The 19,234-nt window shown below is 40.9% G+C and overlaps 1 protein-coding gene across 5 annotated transcripts; it reads left to right on the top strand.

The window, feature by feature from the left end:
• Positions 1–59: 59 nt before the first annotated feature.
• LOC120803803 (protein kinase C-binding protein 1-like) lies at positions 60–18,614 on the top strand. 5 transcript variants are annotated; one of them, XM_040152727.1, is made up of 21 exons: positions 60–232; positions 330–565; positions 5,903–5,973; positions 6,464–6,627; positions 9,380–9,523; positions 10,029–10,142; positions 10,339–10,431; positions 10,623–10,710; positions 10,801–10,856; positions 10,977–11,054; positions 11,157–11,272; positions 11,406–11,881; positions 12,459–12,587; positions 12,765–12,926; positions 13,418–13,930; positions 14,444–14,914; positions 15,030–15,178; positions 15,372–15,452; positions 15,540–15,618; positions 15,791–16,030; positions 17,366–18,614. In XM_040152727.1, exons 2-21 carry the CDS (start codon positions 552–554, stop codon positions 17,542–17,544), a joined length of 3,417 nt encoding a protein of 1,138 aa, XP_040008661.1. In that variant the 5' UTR covers positions 60–232; positions 330–551; the 3' UTR covers positions 17,545–18,614. The 5 variants fall into 5 exon arrangements, with proteins under 5 accessions (XP_040008661.1, XP_040008659.1, XP_040008656.1 ...); XM_040152725.1 differs by having other exon boundaries at positions 9,302–9,523; positions 10,354–10,431; XM_040152722.1 differs by having other exon boundaries at positions 61–232; positions 9,302–9,523.
• Positions 18,615–19,234: the final 620 nt, after the last annotated feature.

Below are 19,234 nucleotides of genomic sequence, written 5' to 3'. Positions count from 1 at the left end.
TATACTGGTTGAAGAGCTGTAGCCTGTCTTTTCTCTGGAAACAGCCAAGGGGGAGGGAGGAGTTTAAACAAAGGCCCGTTCCACATGAAAAAAAAATGGAGGCTTGTGCAGAGAAGCCATGGTGTCCTGCTCCTCACACTCTACATGCTGCCATTTCTACTTCTAAAGCCTTCAAATAAGACAACTGCTGCCAGATTCTACACTTGGAAGCTGCAAAACATTGTTAAATGGGGTTTGTATGTCAAAACTACTCATATTAATCATGTTATTTTGTGGTTTTAGGCCTAGCTCTATGCTTATTTTTCTTCCCCTGTCTCTGACACTCACAGAGCTGCCCCTGCCTGCACTGAACAAAGATAATTACTCAGGAAACATTTCGGCCAATCAGGCGCAGCCTTGTATCTTGCCTGCGAGGAAAGCGACCAGTCAGGATCTGGCTAACATCACTGGGGCCTGATCGCCTTGCCTGAAGAGCGGAGCCTTCCCCGGCTGAGGGCTGAGAGTGTCCTCCATGTTTTATAAGTGTTGACATAACAGTGTGTCAGGCAGCCATGCATCCACAGAGGTAAGCTCTGTCTTTTTTATCTCAACTCTCTGATAACAACATGGCTTCCTTCTTCTTGTTGTGGTGACTGTTAGTTTCTCATGATGAATGTGCACACCTTAAAATCAGTTTAGTGTGCAGGAGGAGGAGCTGGGGTGGATTGGAGGCCTTGCCAGGCCTCTCTGCTCCTCATTGCTGAGGAGGAGGGTGGGGGGTTGGGTAACGACTCTCACCCTTGCTCTCTCTCTGTGTCTCAGGGTCACATGGGTGCCCCAGACAACCAGGCTGCCATACAGGAGGCAGAGTGGACCATGGCAAATCCTTTCCTTTTTTATAATGCAAAAGAGAGTTAGATTTAAAAATGGCACCCACATCTCCTTTCTGTAGTGGCGGTCTTGTGTTGTAGTCTGGCAGAGAAAGAATGGGGGAAGGGCAATGGAGGAGGGGGGGGGGGTACCCTTTGTAAGTGGATTGGCTCTGTGCTGTTTTCTTGTGTATCATGCCAGGCCAGGCATGTGGGGGGCAACAGATGTGCTTGTTAGGAGGGCAGGACATAACTGAATACTAGTTTCTGTCCATTTTTTTTTTTCATATATATATGTAAAATAAATTATTGTGAAATTGAAGAAAACTTGCCTCAGTACAAATGGAACACACTGTACTGAGACCGGACTTTCTACACTCCACTGGTCTGAGGATGACGCACTCGAAGAAAACCTTTTGTCAAAGGGCGATCCTCTTCCAATTCTTCCAGTCTAACCTAAAGAGATAAGAAGTTGGGAGACAGGTTACCTCTATTTACAAACATAGGCCTTCGTCAACTCCACAGCAGTGTTGTGAAACTGCTTCCTCCACTCTCTGATCCTCACACAGTAGCCATTTTGTGTTGAGAGAGGTCTTATTGGAAGAACTGTAGGCTTCTCTCCACAGATCAGATGGCAGGACAGAGAAAGAACATGAAACTTTTCAGCCCTTTTGTGACCTGTACACGTAGGCCTATATTTCCTTTTTAAAAGGTTCGGCTGTGCTTAACCCAGCTGTTTGTTAGCTTTGTATTCTGTTTTTCTTTCATGGTAGGGTGGGGTTTTCCTGTTTTAACACATAAAACAGAAGTGTCATTGATTCATAAGATATAGATACAAAACAACAGGTTTTGTATATTCTTTCAAGATTTTGTGTAAGAAACTAATACCAAGGCAAGTTTATTTGTACAGCACATTTCAAACAGGCCGTTCAAACTATTTTATGTAAGAAAGAAATGCATTTGAACATTTAAAAAAAAAAAAAAAAAAAATTCAAAGGTGTATTTTGCTTAAAGTTTAGAAACAAAATGAACATATCATGTTTTTCAGCACATATAAAGACTGTACATTGTTTTACATAATTTATCACCATTTTAGCAGTCTCAACTGTGTGGGGGAGACAGAGTGTTTTGTTTCTTCTTATGGCTTTGTACTTTTCATCTACGTGACAACCAGAAAATAGTTAAGCTACAATCTGTGTTTCATCTCAGACTAGTTCACTCTCTCTGTTAAACCAAAACCAAAGGTTAACTTCTACTGCCAAAGAGGGATGACTTCAGTGCTTGAATGAGCATGCAATATAAATGTTACATTGATAGTTAGAGATGTCAATTCGCAACGTCACGGTGTTGCGATCAAATCCTCTGGGCCTCTGTCTGAGCAAATGTATGTAGGCTATAAATGGAACAGCAGATGTTGAATAGCACAGCCGTAGAGTTTTGCATCACAACCACAAATATAATCTCCCTTAAGGCCTTTTTCAAATCCTCTCTGGTTTAAACTGTCATAATCAAGAAGGGCAAGCTAAACTGAAGGAAAATAAACCGTCTAATGCGGGGGAAATGTCTGCATTGCAGCAAAAATGCATTTTAAAATGACGAGGGGAGCCTGCACACTGTGATCCGTGTGGCATAGCGCAGCCAACCAATAATGTTCCACCCTGTTGGCCCTCCAGCCAATTGCAGCTGCAGTTGAGGTTAAAGATTGACAATCAGAGGGATAGCAGCAGGGAGAGCAAGGGCCTTCTGGAAAATTCCACAGCCATCTTTGATTCACTCTTTACAACCTAATATAAAATCCAGGTCAAATCTCTCTTTTATACAGGATATTCTGTGCATGCTTGCAGTATACTTCATTTGCTGATTAAGTGTTGGGGGTCATGGTAAAACGGGCTTCTTTAACGCAGTTAAAATCATTGTTTTAATGAAATTTAGGAAAGAAACGTGTATCTTCTCATTCTAATTCTTTGTTTAGTTTATCTCTGGAAAAGCAAAATTTAATAGTGTGCATTTTTTCAATTTGTCCGCATGTGGTCGTTGATCTCGTGAAAGCTTAATGTATCTTGTCATTTTACAAAACCAGATAATCTTTCAGGGGTTTTGTGTAGCAGGGTGAGTAGGATGTTTTCTAGTCAATGGTATTAATCCTAAGTGTTTTTAATGTCAGTTCCAGTGTAAAGAGCAAAATATGATCTTTGTATTGAATGCCTTTCCTGGATTGCCATAAAAAGTGGCCTTTTATTCAGATATTTGTGTTTTTGATGTGTAAAACCTATGTATTCTTTTAGGCACAGAGAGAAGCTTTGCTAGGATCTCAGTCTGGTTTTACAGAGTGGGTTCCTCTTTCTTCAAAATGAAATCTAATTATTCTATGACAGCAGTATTCACAGGGAAGGAGGGAAGCCAAGATCGAAGACATTAAAAAAAAAAAAAAAAAAAGGAGAGAGGAGTGCTTCTCACTTTGCTGTATTTCCTCGTGTCTCCCTCTCTGTGGTTCTCCTCTATCTGTGTGATCCTCCGTCAGGGTTTTGTCTTGACATAGTCTTGTTTTTTAAAATGTTGGACTGTAATCTTCACACATCTCTCTGGTCCTCCTGCATGGATGTGCCAGTGCCTGAGTCTGTGCCTCGGAGTGGGGGATGGGGGAGAGGGGGGAGGGGAGCAAGCTGTGGCCTCCATTTTCTGTGACGAGAGAACCCTGCTCGTCTCTCACAGGAGTGGAATCTAAAGGCACTGATTCAGTGTTGTTTCCTTTTTGTCCATCAGGTACCACTTGCAGAAGGGAATACTGTCAGTGTTTTCTTGAACCTGGGTCTCTGTGGAATATATCCCAGAATCTGCTGAGGATTTATTTGCCTAACTCTCCTTGTGTGATGGATCATAGCTCCTGATCTGAGAATGCCCTTTGGATCAGCATACTTTTTTACTACTGGTCATCCTGTCTTCCTGGTAGTTGCAGCAATGTCTTGTCATTGTTATTAAGTCTGTAAATAATATAAGCTTGTGGCATTTCGTTCAGCAGCTTGGGGCTGCGTGGTGATGGCGAATGTTCCCTTTTTTCTTTTTCTTTTTTTTTTTTTTCAGGGCTGTGGTACACGTAGCAGAGCGCCTTGGCTAACGTTTTCTTATTTTCATGTGGGCCTCGTTTGTTCACTCAGTCCGGAACAGGAAGGCCCTGGAGGGGTTGGGGTGTGTGTGTGTGTGTGTGTGTGTGTGTGTGTGAGAGAGACTGTTGGCAGGCTGAAACAAGATACCCATGTGCCATGATTGTAAAAAAAACTGCTCAACCCATGTCTGTTATTTTTCAGACAACACAAGTTATGATGCATTTATTCTTCTAAATTTCAGTTTGATACGCTGTCTGGGAACACCAGTTTTAATATCTGAAAGAACAAGGGTGTTATTTAGAAAAACCTTGATGGTTGTGAGTCACAGTGTAAGAAAGAAAAAAAAAATCTTTAATCACTGTTAAATCTCTGGATTGTTACACGAACAACAGGGTTGACTTTAGTGTTAAAATTTAGTATAGGTTTAATTGCTGATGTGATCACATCTGATCTTTTAGTGTTGGGTTTGTCATATCTGATTTACTAAAGCCTTTAGCATAAGTATGGTAACATCCATATGCCTATCAGAGAACTGGCATTTGATCAACTTTGTGTGGAATTTCTCTATATAAGGGTGGAGGAGGGGACATGGAGAACATTCCTTTACTTTCAGAAGAGGGGGGAAAAAAAAAGCTTATCCCACAAATGTAGTTGACCTTTTGAGTTGTAGCCTGAATACCCATCATCCTAGCTGGAAACCAGATCTGCAGCCAAAGCTATGAACTGGTCAAGTGTGTGACCTGTCAGGGGTCCATGGGAGGGTTTTCTCCTTGGGGCTTGTGAATAAAAGCTACATCTTTGGAACAAGGCCCTCTGTTGCTCTAACAAAGGAGGAGCCAAACACTCAAAGACCTTCCTTTTATTCTTGTCCTCTTTCCCGCAGCGGAAATGAGAAGCGAGCAGGTCTGGAGACCTGGAAAATTAGACTTTTCCAATGCTAGATGTCTGCATGTTGGTGAGGGCTGTATTCTTACCTTTTGGAGTGGTTCACAATCTATGGATTTACAAATGTATGATATTAATATTGGCCTATTTACATTAGCTTGTAAACACATCAATAAAAGAGGCCTATATTTTGAGCTATGATTTGAGAAACACCAAAGACTTATCCACTGTAACTCCACATTTATTTGAATATATTCAAAATATAATATATGTGGTTCTTAAGTTACAGATTGTTTATAGATGGTCAGTGATATAAACATGACTTTGACCAGCGGAGCTTCTGAAATATGCCTGCGAGGAAGATTTAGGCCAAAAATATTTACACAGACCCTGCTTTGAACCTCATTAGATGGCTCTCTTGCTATTGGTCTCCAAGAGTGGTCCCGAATCCTTCGGGTTTATAGCCCTGTTGTTAATGAAGGGGCTTGAGAAGTGATAGAATCATGCTGTATACTGTTAATCACCATGAGACACTGTCCCTCCCGTAGTGTGGACCAATTCTCTCTGGCTTTCTCGTTACTATGGGACTATTCACCATTTCTCATTTAAAAAAAAAAAAGAAAAAAAGCAAAGAGCAATGATCAGGACCCAGTCGGACTAAAATCTTGAAGCTGCAACGTCTCCTGACGGACGGAGGTGCGGGGTAATGTCAGCTAAATGGCCCTGTGTGTTGTTGTGAATATCAACTCGTGCTCAGCAGAGAGGAGCGTTGCCATGGTGATTGTTACCATCCTCTGTCTTTGAACATAAAGAACATATTCAGACTCGTTTGTCACTGATAGTATGGACAGGGTGAGAACTTCGTACCACAATGTCAGAGATGTGCTGAAATCCAGTGGAAACAATAACAATGGAAACCTGCAGAATCCCTGCTGACAGACCCACTGGGACCTGGGTACCTTAGGTGGTTCTCCACTTGTTTACTGTTATTCTGAACGCCCTTTCTGACTATGTGTTTGCCTCTCTTTCTGGGTTTTCTGTGTGCTCTTGTTGGGTGCGCTGCAGTCTGGCTGAGGAGGAGATAAAAACGGAGTCTGATGTGGTAGAGGGGATGGATGCATCTCTACGATCCAAAGGTAAGTCTCTAAGGCCGGGTACCTCACCTAAGAGTCAGACGTCAGAGGCAGCTTAGTTTCACAAAACCATTATACGTGGCTGCCTGCCTGCCCGTTTGTGTCTAGTTTCAACATGGGGTCTAGTTAGGTTAGAGGAAACCCTCTGGTCATTTGTTATTATCAAGTGTTAATGTAATGTGTGCAGGTGGCATTTTTCAATAATTGCTTTTCAGATCAGTGTCATTGCTTTCAGTACCAAATATTAACATATCATGAAAACAAAATGTTTTCCATTAAACTCTAAGAATGTGGGATGATGTGAATGATTTATTATGGTATCTGGTTTGTTTGGTCATCCTCTTGATTTATTCTAGGACTAGCTAAATTACTGTGAGAGCAGTCCAGTCTTTTAATCTTCTTAAGCTCGTGTAACATGTTGGACTTTACTGTAGTGAACAATACAAGCCTGTCTGGTGCTGTGTGAGGACCCGACTGTTTTTTCTACATCCAGTCCCTGATCCAGCGGGGTCAGCAGAACGATCAGTGGCACCACAGAAGAGAAAGGTGTCGAGTCCCACCCATTCCTCCAATGGACACTCTGCCTCAGACAACTCCCCCAGCCCTCTCAAGAAAAAAAAGAAGCCTGGGGCCGTCAACTGTAACAATAAAGACCAGGTAAGGGCTCCTGTTTACTCATTTCAAAATCTGGTGTGTTCTCAAAGGCTGTTGAGTGTGGTGCTAGGGGTGAAAGCCAGTGTACTCACTGCAACTGGAGGTCTGTCTTTCCACACCCTAAGGTGGACTTGGCAATGGAGATGGCTCCACAAACATCCAAAACAAAGACAGTGAGTTTGTACTACTTCTTCTACAGTCTTTCGTGGAAGGCATTCATGATGTTCTACATATGATAAGTGCCACAAATGGTTATATAGAGGTGCAAACCCTGCCTCCCTTTTCACCTCCACACAGCTGGCTAATCACGGCGTGAAGTGGGTGTGAATGTTAGATTGCTGATTTTGGAAAGTTACAGAAATCGTTGGGCACAGCCCCCCAATACGTTGCCCGAAACTTTTGAGATGATGGGGTTTCTGAAGCTATTTGACGATCCGACAAGCAGTTCTGATGGAGAATACTGGTGCCTTTGGTCCTATCCTCTAACCTCGGCTACCTGAAAGTTGATAATACAGTAACAAACAAGCTGAACAAGACTGAGTGAAATTTTAACAAACTCTGTCTGGAGGCCTGCACACACTGCAGCGATTGAACTAACGCAGCGCAGGGCAGTACCATATTACCTGTGAGAACATGCTGATTTTGATTGTAGTACACAGCTTAAAATGGCTTAAAAATGGACCAACATGTATGGGTTTGACCTCCTGTGAGAGTGGGTTTGTCTTGTGCAGGTTGTGTAGGCTGTGTCGTGTATGCATGGTAAACTCAAAGGCACTTATTGTTTTTAGACATTTAGGATTTTTGTGTTTTTGATGACTCCTGAAATGTGACATCAACCACATATGGTCATTTATGTCCATTTATTTAGCTGTATTTGAATGTTATGCATTTTGGTACTATATGGCTCTGATGCAAATGTCTTTATTACCTGCTTGTTTAATGTGGTGCTGAGTGATTGGACTGTGAAACATCCTCACCTTGCGCTGTGAAAACCAGATGCATCAGCTTCTATTTATCAATAATATAGCATCAGTAACATACCAGTTGGGTACTTACCAGAGGACCATGTCATGCATTGTGTTTACTCTCAGGTGAAAGATGAGCTATGCTTAAGCTCACACCCTAAAGCCTGTTGGGCTAGTTTAGTTTGACTCACAGCTGAAACTCACATTACCAGATGTTTAGATAGTTCACATACAGTAGACAACAAAACTGAGTACACCCCTGTGCAATGTCACTAAAATGTTAAATTATTCTAAACTGTCATCTTACAAAAACACTATTATTTTAAATTTAAAGTGCAGGGTATATGATTTTCTGTATAATTTCAAACTAAACGGTTAGATAGCCTGCAATGAAAATGCAGTCCTCAAAGAGCAACCTCAAAGCAAAAAAAGAGGGTACACCTTTGATTTTGACTAAGGCTAACTGCATGAACAGGTGTAGGGGGGGGTGAACACCACAGCTTTCTCAGTTTTGATCTGGATTGTGTCTAATGTAACATGGCTCCACATGGTAAGAGGTTTCCTGAACAAGTATGAAACCAGATTGTGAGATTTCACAAAGATGGGAGAGAGTAGGCAAATCAAATCAGTAGGCTACTGAACATAAGCTGTAACACAGTCGCAGCAGTCATAGATAGAGCCATACTACCAATAACAGAAGGTGCAGTAGATGTCCTTGAAAAATTTGCTATTTACACAACCTTGTGTTGAAAAACAGACTGGTAAGTGCTTCTGATTTGGCACAAGGATCATCTCTGGTGTTTCAGTGACTGATCAGACACTTTGAAGGGCATTCATGAAGTCAATGTGAAAAGAGGCCTGATGAATGTTGGCTGCACATTCTTTGGTCAGATGAAACCCAAATAAAATTGTTTGGATCAGATGGGCTCCAGCATGTTTAGTGTGGATCTGGCCAGGACTATCACAAACGTTGTAGGGGAGTTCACATTTATAGATGGCACTATGAATGCAAGTTTGTACACCCAATTACTGAATGAAAAGATGACTCCTAGTCTGGAGAAGCTTGGCAGGGGAGGAATTTTCCAACATGACAAGAATTTTGAAAGAATGTTAAAGAAGGGAAAAAAATTAGTCAAGTCTTACTGGTCAAGTAAAGCAGAAGGAAGAAGAATAAAACCCTCCAGCCAAGAGAAGCAAAAGCATAGTAGAACATCTCTCCACAGATTTGTGCAAGACTGGTATCATTCATGTCCAGGAGAATCGAATCTGTTGTCAAAAATAAAGGCGGATATATAAAAAATTAAAAAATGTAATTTCAGTAATGATGGGTGTACTGACTTCTGCTGCAGTTGGTTCTTCAATATGGACCTTTCATTATAGTTTAATTAGTCAAACATTTCTTCTTTTCAAATCAAATGGCTTCATCTTCTAGGGTTTTGGCTAAAAACAAATGAAATGTTATTAAATAGACAGAATTTGTTATTACTTTATAACAACTTTAGAAATATTGACATGGGGCATACAGTTTTGTTTGTATACTGTATTTGCTTAACAAATTCTTGTGTTGGGTCCATTGCCTTTATTGCCCTCTATGCTGCTTACCCTGCTTACCCCAACTTACTGCTGCCTTGTTTCTGTTGCACTGCACCTTTTTTGTGTTCCTGCGTGTTTTTTTGAAACCTGCCCCCCTGTTTCTCTTGCCTGCATTTCAGTCAGAGCTAAGACATGGTCCCTTTTACTATATGAAGCAGCCAGCACTCACCACAGACCCTGTTGATGTTGTACCGCAGGACGGCAGGAATGACTTCTACTGCTGGCTGTGCCACCGCGAGGGCCAGGTGCTCTGCTGTGAGCTCTGCCCCAGGGTGTACCACGCCAAGTGCCTCAAACTACCAGCCGAGCCCGAGGGCGACTGGTTCTGTCCAGAGTGTGAGGTATCATGCTGAAGACATGTGTATGTGTGTGGGTGTACACAAATGATTGTGGGACTCAAAGCACAATCTTGCTTGCTTGGTTGACAAAAGCGGTGTCAGATTGTGTGCCATGAGCAGTTTCAGCCAAGAGGAGGAACAAATGAGTGAAATCACCTGCTTTAGTTTGAGATTGATCTAAAAACCTCTCTTGGTCCTCCAAGGCACGTGGTGTGACACCCCCGCAAGCATTACTGATAGCTCACACTGTACATTTGCGAGATGGGAAGGATTATAGTTTTAATCTAGTTTTTTACATTTTGGAAAATTTACTATGCACCTCTTTTAATTGGCACAATTGTGAACATCTAACTTTTGTACAAGCTAAATCAAACGACAGCAGATGATGTAAACTTTACAAAAGCTAAGATGTAAATTTATATCAATGTCTGTGTTCAGTCCTTTTGCTTGATGTTTGTTACTTTCAATATATTTTCATTAATGTCATTAATTTTTGTTGCCGTTGCAGAAGATAACAGTTGCTGAATGCATTGAAACCCAGAGCAAGGCAATGACAATGCTGACAATAGACCAACTGTCCTACTTGCTCAAATTTGCACTCCAAAAGATTAAACAGCCTGGGGTAAGACTTGTTAAAATCCATTTTAATTCTGGTTTAATAGGTGTATTAAAATCTCACTGTCTAAGAAAGTATTTTATATTCAAACACAGATGTCCAGGAAATATTTCCAGGATATTAGACATCCAAATTGTGGCTAATGGATCTGTTTCTTTCATTTTATTTTATTTAAAAAAAAAAATTTGTCTAAACTGAACAGACTGAGCCTTTTCAGAAGCCTGTGTCGCTGGAACAGCACCCGGATTATGCTGAGTACATCTTCCACCCCATGGACCTGTGTACTTTGGAGAAGGTAGCATTATTTATTTTATTTGCTTTGTACAAAAAATGGTAACAGAATGCACAATGAAAAATAAAAAAAATCCTACAAAATGCTCAAAAGCAAGACACAAATAAATAAATAAATATGAAGAATATAATATACTAACAGATGATTGTTTTGATTTAAGTGTCTTTTGTTTGATTTTTATTACTTTTTCATAGAATATCAAAAAGAAAATGTACGGCTGCACCGAAGCCTTTCTTGCTGATATGAAATGGATTTTACACAACTGCATCATCTATAATGGAGGTAGGCAACTTTGACATACATTAGCAAACACCTTATTCTGCTAATAAAAAAATATATAAGTCATCAAGTCAGCTTGTGACTTTATTCCAGGTAATCACAAACTAACAGCAACTGCGAAAGTCATTGTCAAGATTTGTGAACATGAGGTAAAGAAGCTTCTCTAACTTAAAGTAGCAAAGTTGTAAATAGTTATAAATAGTAAAGTTTCTATAAATGTTTCTAATTTATAGATTAAATACATCTTTGTCATTCAATTTGCATTTTAGATGAATGAGATTGAGGTTTGTCCAGAGTGCTACCTGTCTTCATGCCAAAAAAGGGACAACTGGTTTTGTGAACCATGTGTAGGTCTTTACATTAGCCTAAATACCATATTTAAATGGTGATTATACATCTTTGCTTAGATTGCAGATCTGTGGGACATTCACCTTTTTTGTCCCCAACAGAGTCAACCCCACCCCCTGGTCTGGGCTAAGCTAAAGGGTTTTCCTTTCTGGCCAGCAAAAGCACTTCGGGAAAAAGATGGGCAGGTAGACGCACGCTTTTTTGGGCAACATGACAGGTAAGATTAACTTTTGAGCACTACAGTAGACATTATCTCCTTGTATTAGGGTTGTTTGACCAATAATAAGCCAAGATTAGTCTGTCCTAATTTGGTAAATGTTTATTGTACTTTTTGCTGTGGTTTCACTTAGGGCCTGGGTCCCCATTAACAACTGCTACCTCATGTCAAAAGAGATCCCTTTCTCTGTGAAAAAGACAAAGAGCATTTTCAACAGTGCCATGCAAGAGATGGAGGTCTATGTGGAAAACATTCGCAAGAAGTTTGGGGTCTTCAACTATGCACCCTTCCGCACTCCCTACACACCCAACAACCAGCTACAGATGCTATTGGACCCCTCAAACCCCAGTGCTGGGACAGTTAAGACAGAGAAACCGGATAAACTTCGCTTCAACTTTGATATAACTGCATCTCCTAAGATGGTCCTCAGCAAGAGCTCCACACCCAGTGCTATGAGTCGGAGGGTCTCCATGACAGACATGCCTCGGTCCCCCATGAGCACCAACTCTTCGGTTCACACGGGGTCTGATGGGGAGCAGGAGATGGAAAAGGCCAGCAGGAATCCCGCCTTCCACTACAGCACTGGAGAGGAATCAATGGACTGTTCTGGTAAATAAATAATGAAGTGGCTATAATCAATACTTTTTATAATAGCAATATATCAAATGACAAAGTGAAAACAATGTGACAGTGTGATTGAGTTTGATCGTGAGGATGAACCTAGAGAGATCTATCACCTGAATCTGCAGCTCAGCTTTAAGGATCTTTATATAGTTTCAGCTCATCGTTTAGCTGTCAAGTCTGTAAATATACTGTTTTGGTTCACTCTCAGTGCTTTCATAGCATCGTCGGCTGCAGCGGGCAGCTCTTTTCAGTGAAAAAACTCTGAAAACCCACTGTGCACTACCTGCAGAGCACCAAACCCTAGATAGATACAGTTAGAGACTAGGTGATGAACATAATGGAGTATTAAGAAGCTAAAGAGCCAGATATTTCTCTCAAGAGTTGGTAGAAACCAAAAACGGAGATAAAAGAGTGAATATTGGACTTGCGTTTGCAAAGTGTCCAGAAACAGGTCTCTAAAGTTGCAGGTCTAAAGTTCACATCACATTAACTACGTAACATTGACTGGAGTGATGCCGTTTTTAAACATTTTAACTAACCTCTTTTTTTGTTTTGATTACAGCATCTCCTGTCTCAGGAAAGATGGGTCCTGCAGGCAGTGTAACAGGCAGCCCGAAGCCCTTTAACCCCGGATTGGTGCCCAAGCAGGAGAGGACTGCAGGCACAGGCGGCATCCTCAATCTCAACCTGGGTCAGTACCAACAACACAAATATACTTAAGGTGTTGTCGTCGTCATCATCATCATCATCATCATCATCATCATCATCATGAGAGCTGATACTCTGAAGGGAAATGAAGAGAGGAGAATTTGCACTGAAACTGAATATTGACCCGGGGGGGGGGTTGTTTTTTTTTTGTTTTTTTCAGATCGAGTGAAGGCTGAAATGGATCTGAAGGAGCTGAGTGAGACTGTGCAACAACAACAACAACAACATCAGCAACAACAGGGAGCGTCAGCTGCCCTCCCTACCCCAAAGAGACACATCAGGAGCCTCGATAAGACTATTGAAAGCTGCAAGGCACAGCTCGGTACATATACAATCATAAATGCTATTTATTGGCACAGAAGTCTATTCTTGTACTATTCGTTTTATGCCATGTAGCTTCTTGATAGCGATATCAACCGCAATTACATTTTACAGTAATTTCAAGAATATTTCAGGTTTGTTGTGTGACGTTCAAAACGGCCATTTGCAATATAAGAATTTAGATTTTTGATCAAATAAATTATGAATGTCATGACAGTTGGCCGATTTTAGATTTCAGATTAGAGTAGATTATTTTTGATCGACTTTTTCAAGATGTGTTGAATTATTAGGAATTTACCCAAAACATGGGGCAACTGAAACATATATCTGACAATGTGTGACTGCTGTTGACTTGGATTGGAGGTGGGAAACAGTATGTATGGCTATTAGCAAAGAAAAGTCTTTATTCCTCTTGATCTGACAAAAAGCGTTACCCCTATTTTTAAAACAATATAATGACTATATATAATGAATGTATGTTTCTCCATACAGGGATAGATGAGATTTCTGAAGATGTGTATAAAGGTGTGGATCACAGTGACTCTGAAGACTCTGAGAAGTCTGACTCAAGTGACAGTGAGTATCTCAGCGACGAGGAACACAAGCCAAAGAGCTCCGCCCAGGACGACAAAGACAAAGCAGAGAGAAAAAGGCCTAAAGCAAGCACGGACAGAGAGATTAAGGAGGGAGTAACAGGGACAGGGGATAAAGCCACCCCTGAACCCCTGCTTAAAGAGAAACAGGGTAGCAATGGCCCGGATCGGGACCTCCAGGACAAGCCAAGAACGCCCCAGTCTCAGCCCCTCACTGACAAGCCCAAAGCCCCAGAGGAGGGCAGGGTAGCTGCTGCTGCATCAGTGGCTGAGCAAGACTCTGATTCTGAAAGAGAGCTAGTGATTGACCTGGGGGATGAACATGGAGGCCGGGACTCAAAGAGGGCGAGAAGAGAGCCAGGGCCTACTACTGCCAAAACTCTCAAAGAGTCTAGTGTAGCCAAGTTGGAAGGTGAGGCCTTTGATATACTCTATCCATTTTCTCCTGTGATTGTCATTAGGACATGTACCTATGTTAGAGGGGCAACTTGGAGGAAATAATATCCTTATGTTACTTTAAGAATGCACACACAGCGAGGTAGAGACCAGTGTGAGCTTCCATACAAGTCCATCAGACATAAAGCACATTATAGAACTATTCTCTGGTGCACCATGCTCTATCTACCAAACATTATCTGTTATCTTGCTGTCTGAAACTGTTTTCCGGTCTCGCTGTATACAGTCCATTGAGGACTTTTTTCTAGCTATTAGTCTTTCATCTCAACCCATCAATGGGGAAACAAAGATTAAATATCCATTTTCCCAAAATAAGGCAACAAATTTTTAATTCTTTCAACATGTTTTCCAAAACACAATATGGTCAGATTGCTTCATTTTCTTGATTTATCGGCAATCCGAAATAATTTTAAAGTCTGCAGTTGACGCATCCATTCCTTAACTGAATTTCAAATTGTTACCTGGCCAGGTAAACTGCCTTCCTCTGCTACGCCAGCAGCACCTTCACGGGAAGCCGCCTCCAACCTGAAAGACTCCTTGCAACCTGCCATCACAGCAGCCCTCAACCTTGTTTCTGCTGCAGCTTCTGGTCAACCCAGTGTCACCACAACTACCAGCGGATCTACCAGTGCTCCCTCTCCTGCCGCCACCTCAGTCTCCGCAACATCCCCGGTACCTGCGCCTGTTAAGAAACAGCGCCCTCTACTGCCTAAAGAGACAGCTCAGGCTGTGCAGCGGACAGTGGTTTGGAATCCCACCAAGTTTCAGACATCCTCTCAGAAGTGGCATATGCAGAAGGTGCAGAGGCAGCAGCAGCATGGAGAGCAGTCAGCAGTGCAGACACAGGCCCAGACTCAGGGCCAAACACGTAGCCCACAGCAGCTGCAGTCCCAACAGCAGAACTCCAGTACACGCTATCAGACCAGACAAGCAGTCAAGGGTATACCCATCATCATAATCATTCATCTGAGTACTCAATTTAAAACATAATAAGATAAATATGAATTAAAAGATGTATAATTTACCTCCCCCCCCCACACTTTTATCTCCAAAAGTGCAACAAAAAGACCCGCCTCAAAATGCGTCCTCATCAGCAGCTGCCCAGGTCACATCCAGTAGCTCTTCCTCTTTCATGTCAGGAGACGTACAGATCCCCACAGTCTCAGCTGATGTGGCTGCAGATATAGCCAAGTACACAAACAAAGTAAGTTGGAGTTCTCTGCTCTGTGATTTAAATATGTGAAATGAGAAAAGGACTTCAGTATCTTATAGGTTATCATAGGCATTATTATTTCTTTAAACCTTGTGTCATCTTACATCGATGGCTGCCAATTTTTAAGTGATGAAAGTAGTTAAAACTGTGGACTAATATCATGTTTTTTGGCAAAACCTTGCAGATTATGGACACAATAAAAGGGACAATGACTGAAATCTACAATGACCTTTCCAAAAGCACATCAGGAAACACAATTGCAGAGGTAAATACTGGCATACGCACGGGTACTTATTAATGTTTCCTAAGAACACTTTGCAAGATTATAATCACTGTGTATTTTTAACCACAGATTCGACGGTTAAGGATAGAGATTGAAAAGCTCCAGTGGCTGCATCAACAGGAGTTGTCAGAAATGAAGCACAATCTAGGCAAGTTTCCTACTTCCAGCCTGTGTCATTACACCTCTGAGAGTTCACTTGCCACTAAACTGGTCTTTACCTGAATATCTAATGATTACAGATGTTTCCTTTTTTTTTTTTTTTTTCTTTACACGTGGTATGAGTTTCAAGCTATTTGTGTTTGTCTGACCTTTTAACACAGAACTGACAATGGCAGAGATGAGGCAGAGTTTGGAGCAGGAAAGAGAACGTTTGGTGGCTGAGGTGAAAAAGCAGACGGAGTTGGAAAAGCAGCAGGCAGTGGACGAGACCAAAAAGAAACAGTGGTGCGCCAACTGCAGGAAGGAGGCCATCTTCTACTGCTGCTGGAATACCAGTTACTGTGATTACCCCTGCCAGCAAGCCCACTGGCCAGAGCACATGAAGTCCTGCACACAGTCAGGTAACGTAAATGCTCGTAATGCACCAGTGCTTCCCATATACAGTATAATGCAGCGTGCCTCGGTAAAATAACTAACATTTGTTCTCTCAGCTTTGCTCGCGAGTGTTTTCTTTTCTGTAACATTTTATTGTTGATTTTATTGTGGCCACTGTGATACACCAGGGTTCTGCAACTGGATTAAAAAATGAATGGGCAAATATAAATAACGAAGGAACGGTACGGCAGTTTTAAAGATTATCTTGTTTTGTTTTTTGTTTTTGGTATTGTTTTTGATGTAGGCTACCAAACAAGAAGCACACAAAAACATTACGCCCAAGTTTATTTAAAATGCATTTATAGGCAGGATGGAAGATAGCCCAAAGGCATTTCTTTATTTCTGCGAACCGTCCTCAGGTCGTGTTTGCTCAATGGCAATGCATCTCCACTTCAGTGTCTTCGGATACTGTGTGCTATTTCCGATGATCCACCTAGTACATGCTCATCGAGTACTGTGACTCAAAACTAAAATGTTGTTTGACATGTAGGGCATGTGGCAGGGAGGTTGCATCGATTAGAAGGTAATCTATGCTGCTACAGGAGTCGTGTACTGTAGAATATAGTACACAGTATATTTATATTATCTACTGTTAGGATGGATGCTTCTGCCGACGTCAAGCAAATTTATATTCAAAATGACAAAATTACTGGACTCTAGTCACTGGGTTTTTCTTTGGTATTATACAAAAAACACGATGTGCCTGAATTGGTTATAGTCTGTTACTGATTTATATATGTAGCTTGTCAAAGAGAGCTGTGTCCCTGGATTAAGCAGGAAATCTATTTTCTCAATCCACTCATACTAAAATATGATGTGAGACTCTGTCCTTTTACAGATGGATTACTTGATACCACTTCAGTGTTTTTTGAGACAAGTAAAAATGTTCTTTATTGCATTTTATTGAGTTTTTTTTCTTTAACATTCCAGCTTGAAATTCGGAGGCAGCTCGCTGTGTTTATGCTGTACAGTGTCAGATGTAAAATAAACATGAAATCATCCCCGTACACTCTGTCCTTCCTGTCTTTCTGCCTATAAACCCAACCCCATAGTTACCAAGCCCCCAACTCCTCACAACCCAAGCATTCATTTCTTCCAAGGGGCCAATATGATGTATGTATACTGATAAAGTATAGTGTGACTTTGCAGTTATAAACAGAGAGAGTTTTACCTCATCATTGTCTTTTGCAGACACAACCTTGCCCCTTATTCAGCCTGTGGGATAAGAGGTAGATTCTGCAGACACACACTCAGCTAAGTGGTGTCCATGTTTTCATTTTCTGTTTTGCCTTTCCTTCCAGCAACAGCCTCGCAACAGGAGCCGGAGGCAGAACCCAACACGGACCCTTCTATCAAATCATCGGGTCACTCTCCTGCCACACAGACCCTGCCCTCAGGAGCAGGATCCATATCGGACAAAAGCAACTCTCCCACATATATGGACAAGAGTAAGGACAGTGCTGGCGTTACTGTAACCTAACTGCTACGCTACACAAACTCTCTCAAACGCAGATTTTGCAAGGCCCCACTGTAGGGCTTGTGGCGTCAAACGTGGCGTTAAACTTGGTGCTCGAAGGCCTGCACCTCTGTGGCAAATCACTCTGATTTTTCCATTCCCACATGTACATCTGCTTGGCTGACATTTTTGGTTATCCCTCATTCACAGTTTCCACAAACCTGCGTTGAGGTGGATTCATCATGTGAAAGTAGTCTGTCTTGAAAAATAAAATGTGAGTCTGTATGTTTTCACACCGTAGTTTTATGCTATAGCTCTGTTACCACTTTGTTTCCTGTCTGAGCAAGATTGTATCATCCCACAGAATATTTTCTACGTTATCACTTTCAATGCTGCTCTTAAGTACGTCATGGTGGTTTTATTTTGTTGATTGCTCTCCATATCATGGGACAAAAAAATTGAAACAGCTGTCAGCACTTGATACTCATTTATCATGGTGCCATCAGAGGCATTTTTGAGTTATGCAAGTTTCATCTTTATTTTTTTAAACCATGTCCTCATGTCAAATGAGGTATTTTGAGTAATGCAAGTTTAAACATGTCTTCAGCCATTTCCTTTTCATGTCAGCAGTGACATTTTTGGCTCATACCAGTTTTGTATTGTTCCACATTGTATAGGCCTACATAAAAATATCTGTGATTTATTAAAAATAACTACAAAATTTAAACTGTACAAAGGTTTTGTAAGAAGATAACTGAACAATATTTATAGTGTTATATGTTTTTATAGTATGTTTAATGAAATCACATTTCTATGTGTCTTTAAAAAAAAAAAAAAAAAGTTATTTGAAAATAAATTACTTCACATGAATGTCAGCGCTGAGCGAAGTCTCTGTTTAGCCAGTTTTCCAAAGCTGATGTAAATCCTGGTCAGACTGTGTCTAAGAACTGGGTGGGTATAAATAGAAACTGCATTTTGGCTGGATATTATTTCCTGTGAGCATGTATGTTTGAGCTTGTGTCTCGTTCTTGTTTACATATTGTACATACAATATATGGACTTGTGAAGCAGAAATAAAAATGGTCTGATCAGTTTGAGGTCTATTGGTTTAATTTGTCCTCAAAGTGGTGAGAAATCAAACTTCATCATGAATATAGAACATAATTCACTCAGATTAACATAACGTGCCCATTGTACCTTGATTCTTTTATAGTGTCAGAAATCAAAAAACTCAAAAGATCACTGATCAACTTTGGATGTAGATCAATGAACAGGAAACCACAGTATTTTCCTTTTGTTTTGTTTTTTTCTTTTTTGACTCCATTTACAACAAAGATGTACCCCAATAGTTGAACAAAAACTAGTCCATTAATCCACTGAGGATCCTTAATTGATATTAATTTTAAAATTCAAATTAAATTATATTCAATTAAAATATTAAAAGTCTTCTCAGCTTTTTGATCTTCACATCTTTAATTGAGGTGCCCTACTGCTTCAGTTCATTTATGGACGTTTGTGGATGTGGAAATATACCCAGAATGATCAGCAACTGTATGACGAAGGAAATATTCACTTCTATCCCGCTAACCACAAGACACAATATCACATCAAATGCATCAATCTGCACATTAGTTCCCATTTTTCCTACTGAGAAAATGCTGCACATCTATCCATAAATTAATGAGTAAACCCAGTGAAATGAAGAAGTGTTTCT

This window comes from Xiphias gladius, chromosome 18 (assembly GCF_016859285.1).
Source record: "Xiphias gladius isolate SHS-SW01 ecotype Sanya breed wild chromosome 18, ASM1685928v1, whole genome shotgun sequence".
Taxonomy (NCBI): domain Eukaryota; kingdom Metazoa; phylum Chordata; class Actinopteri; order Istiophoriformes; family Xiphiidae; genus Xiphias; species Xiphias gladius.
Note: the sequence above shows the minus strand (reverse complement) of the source record. Positions and strands in the feature narration are given on the sequence as shown.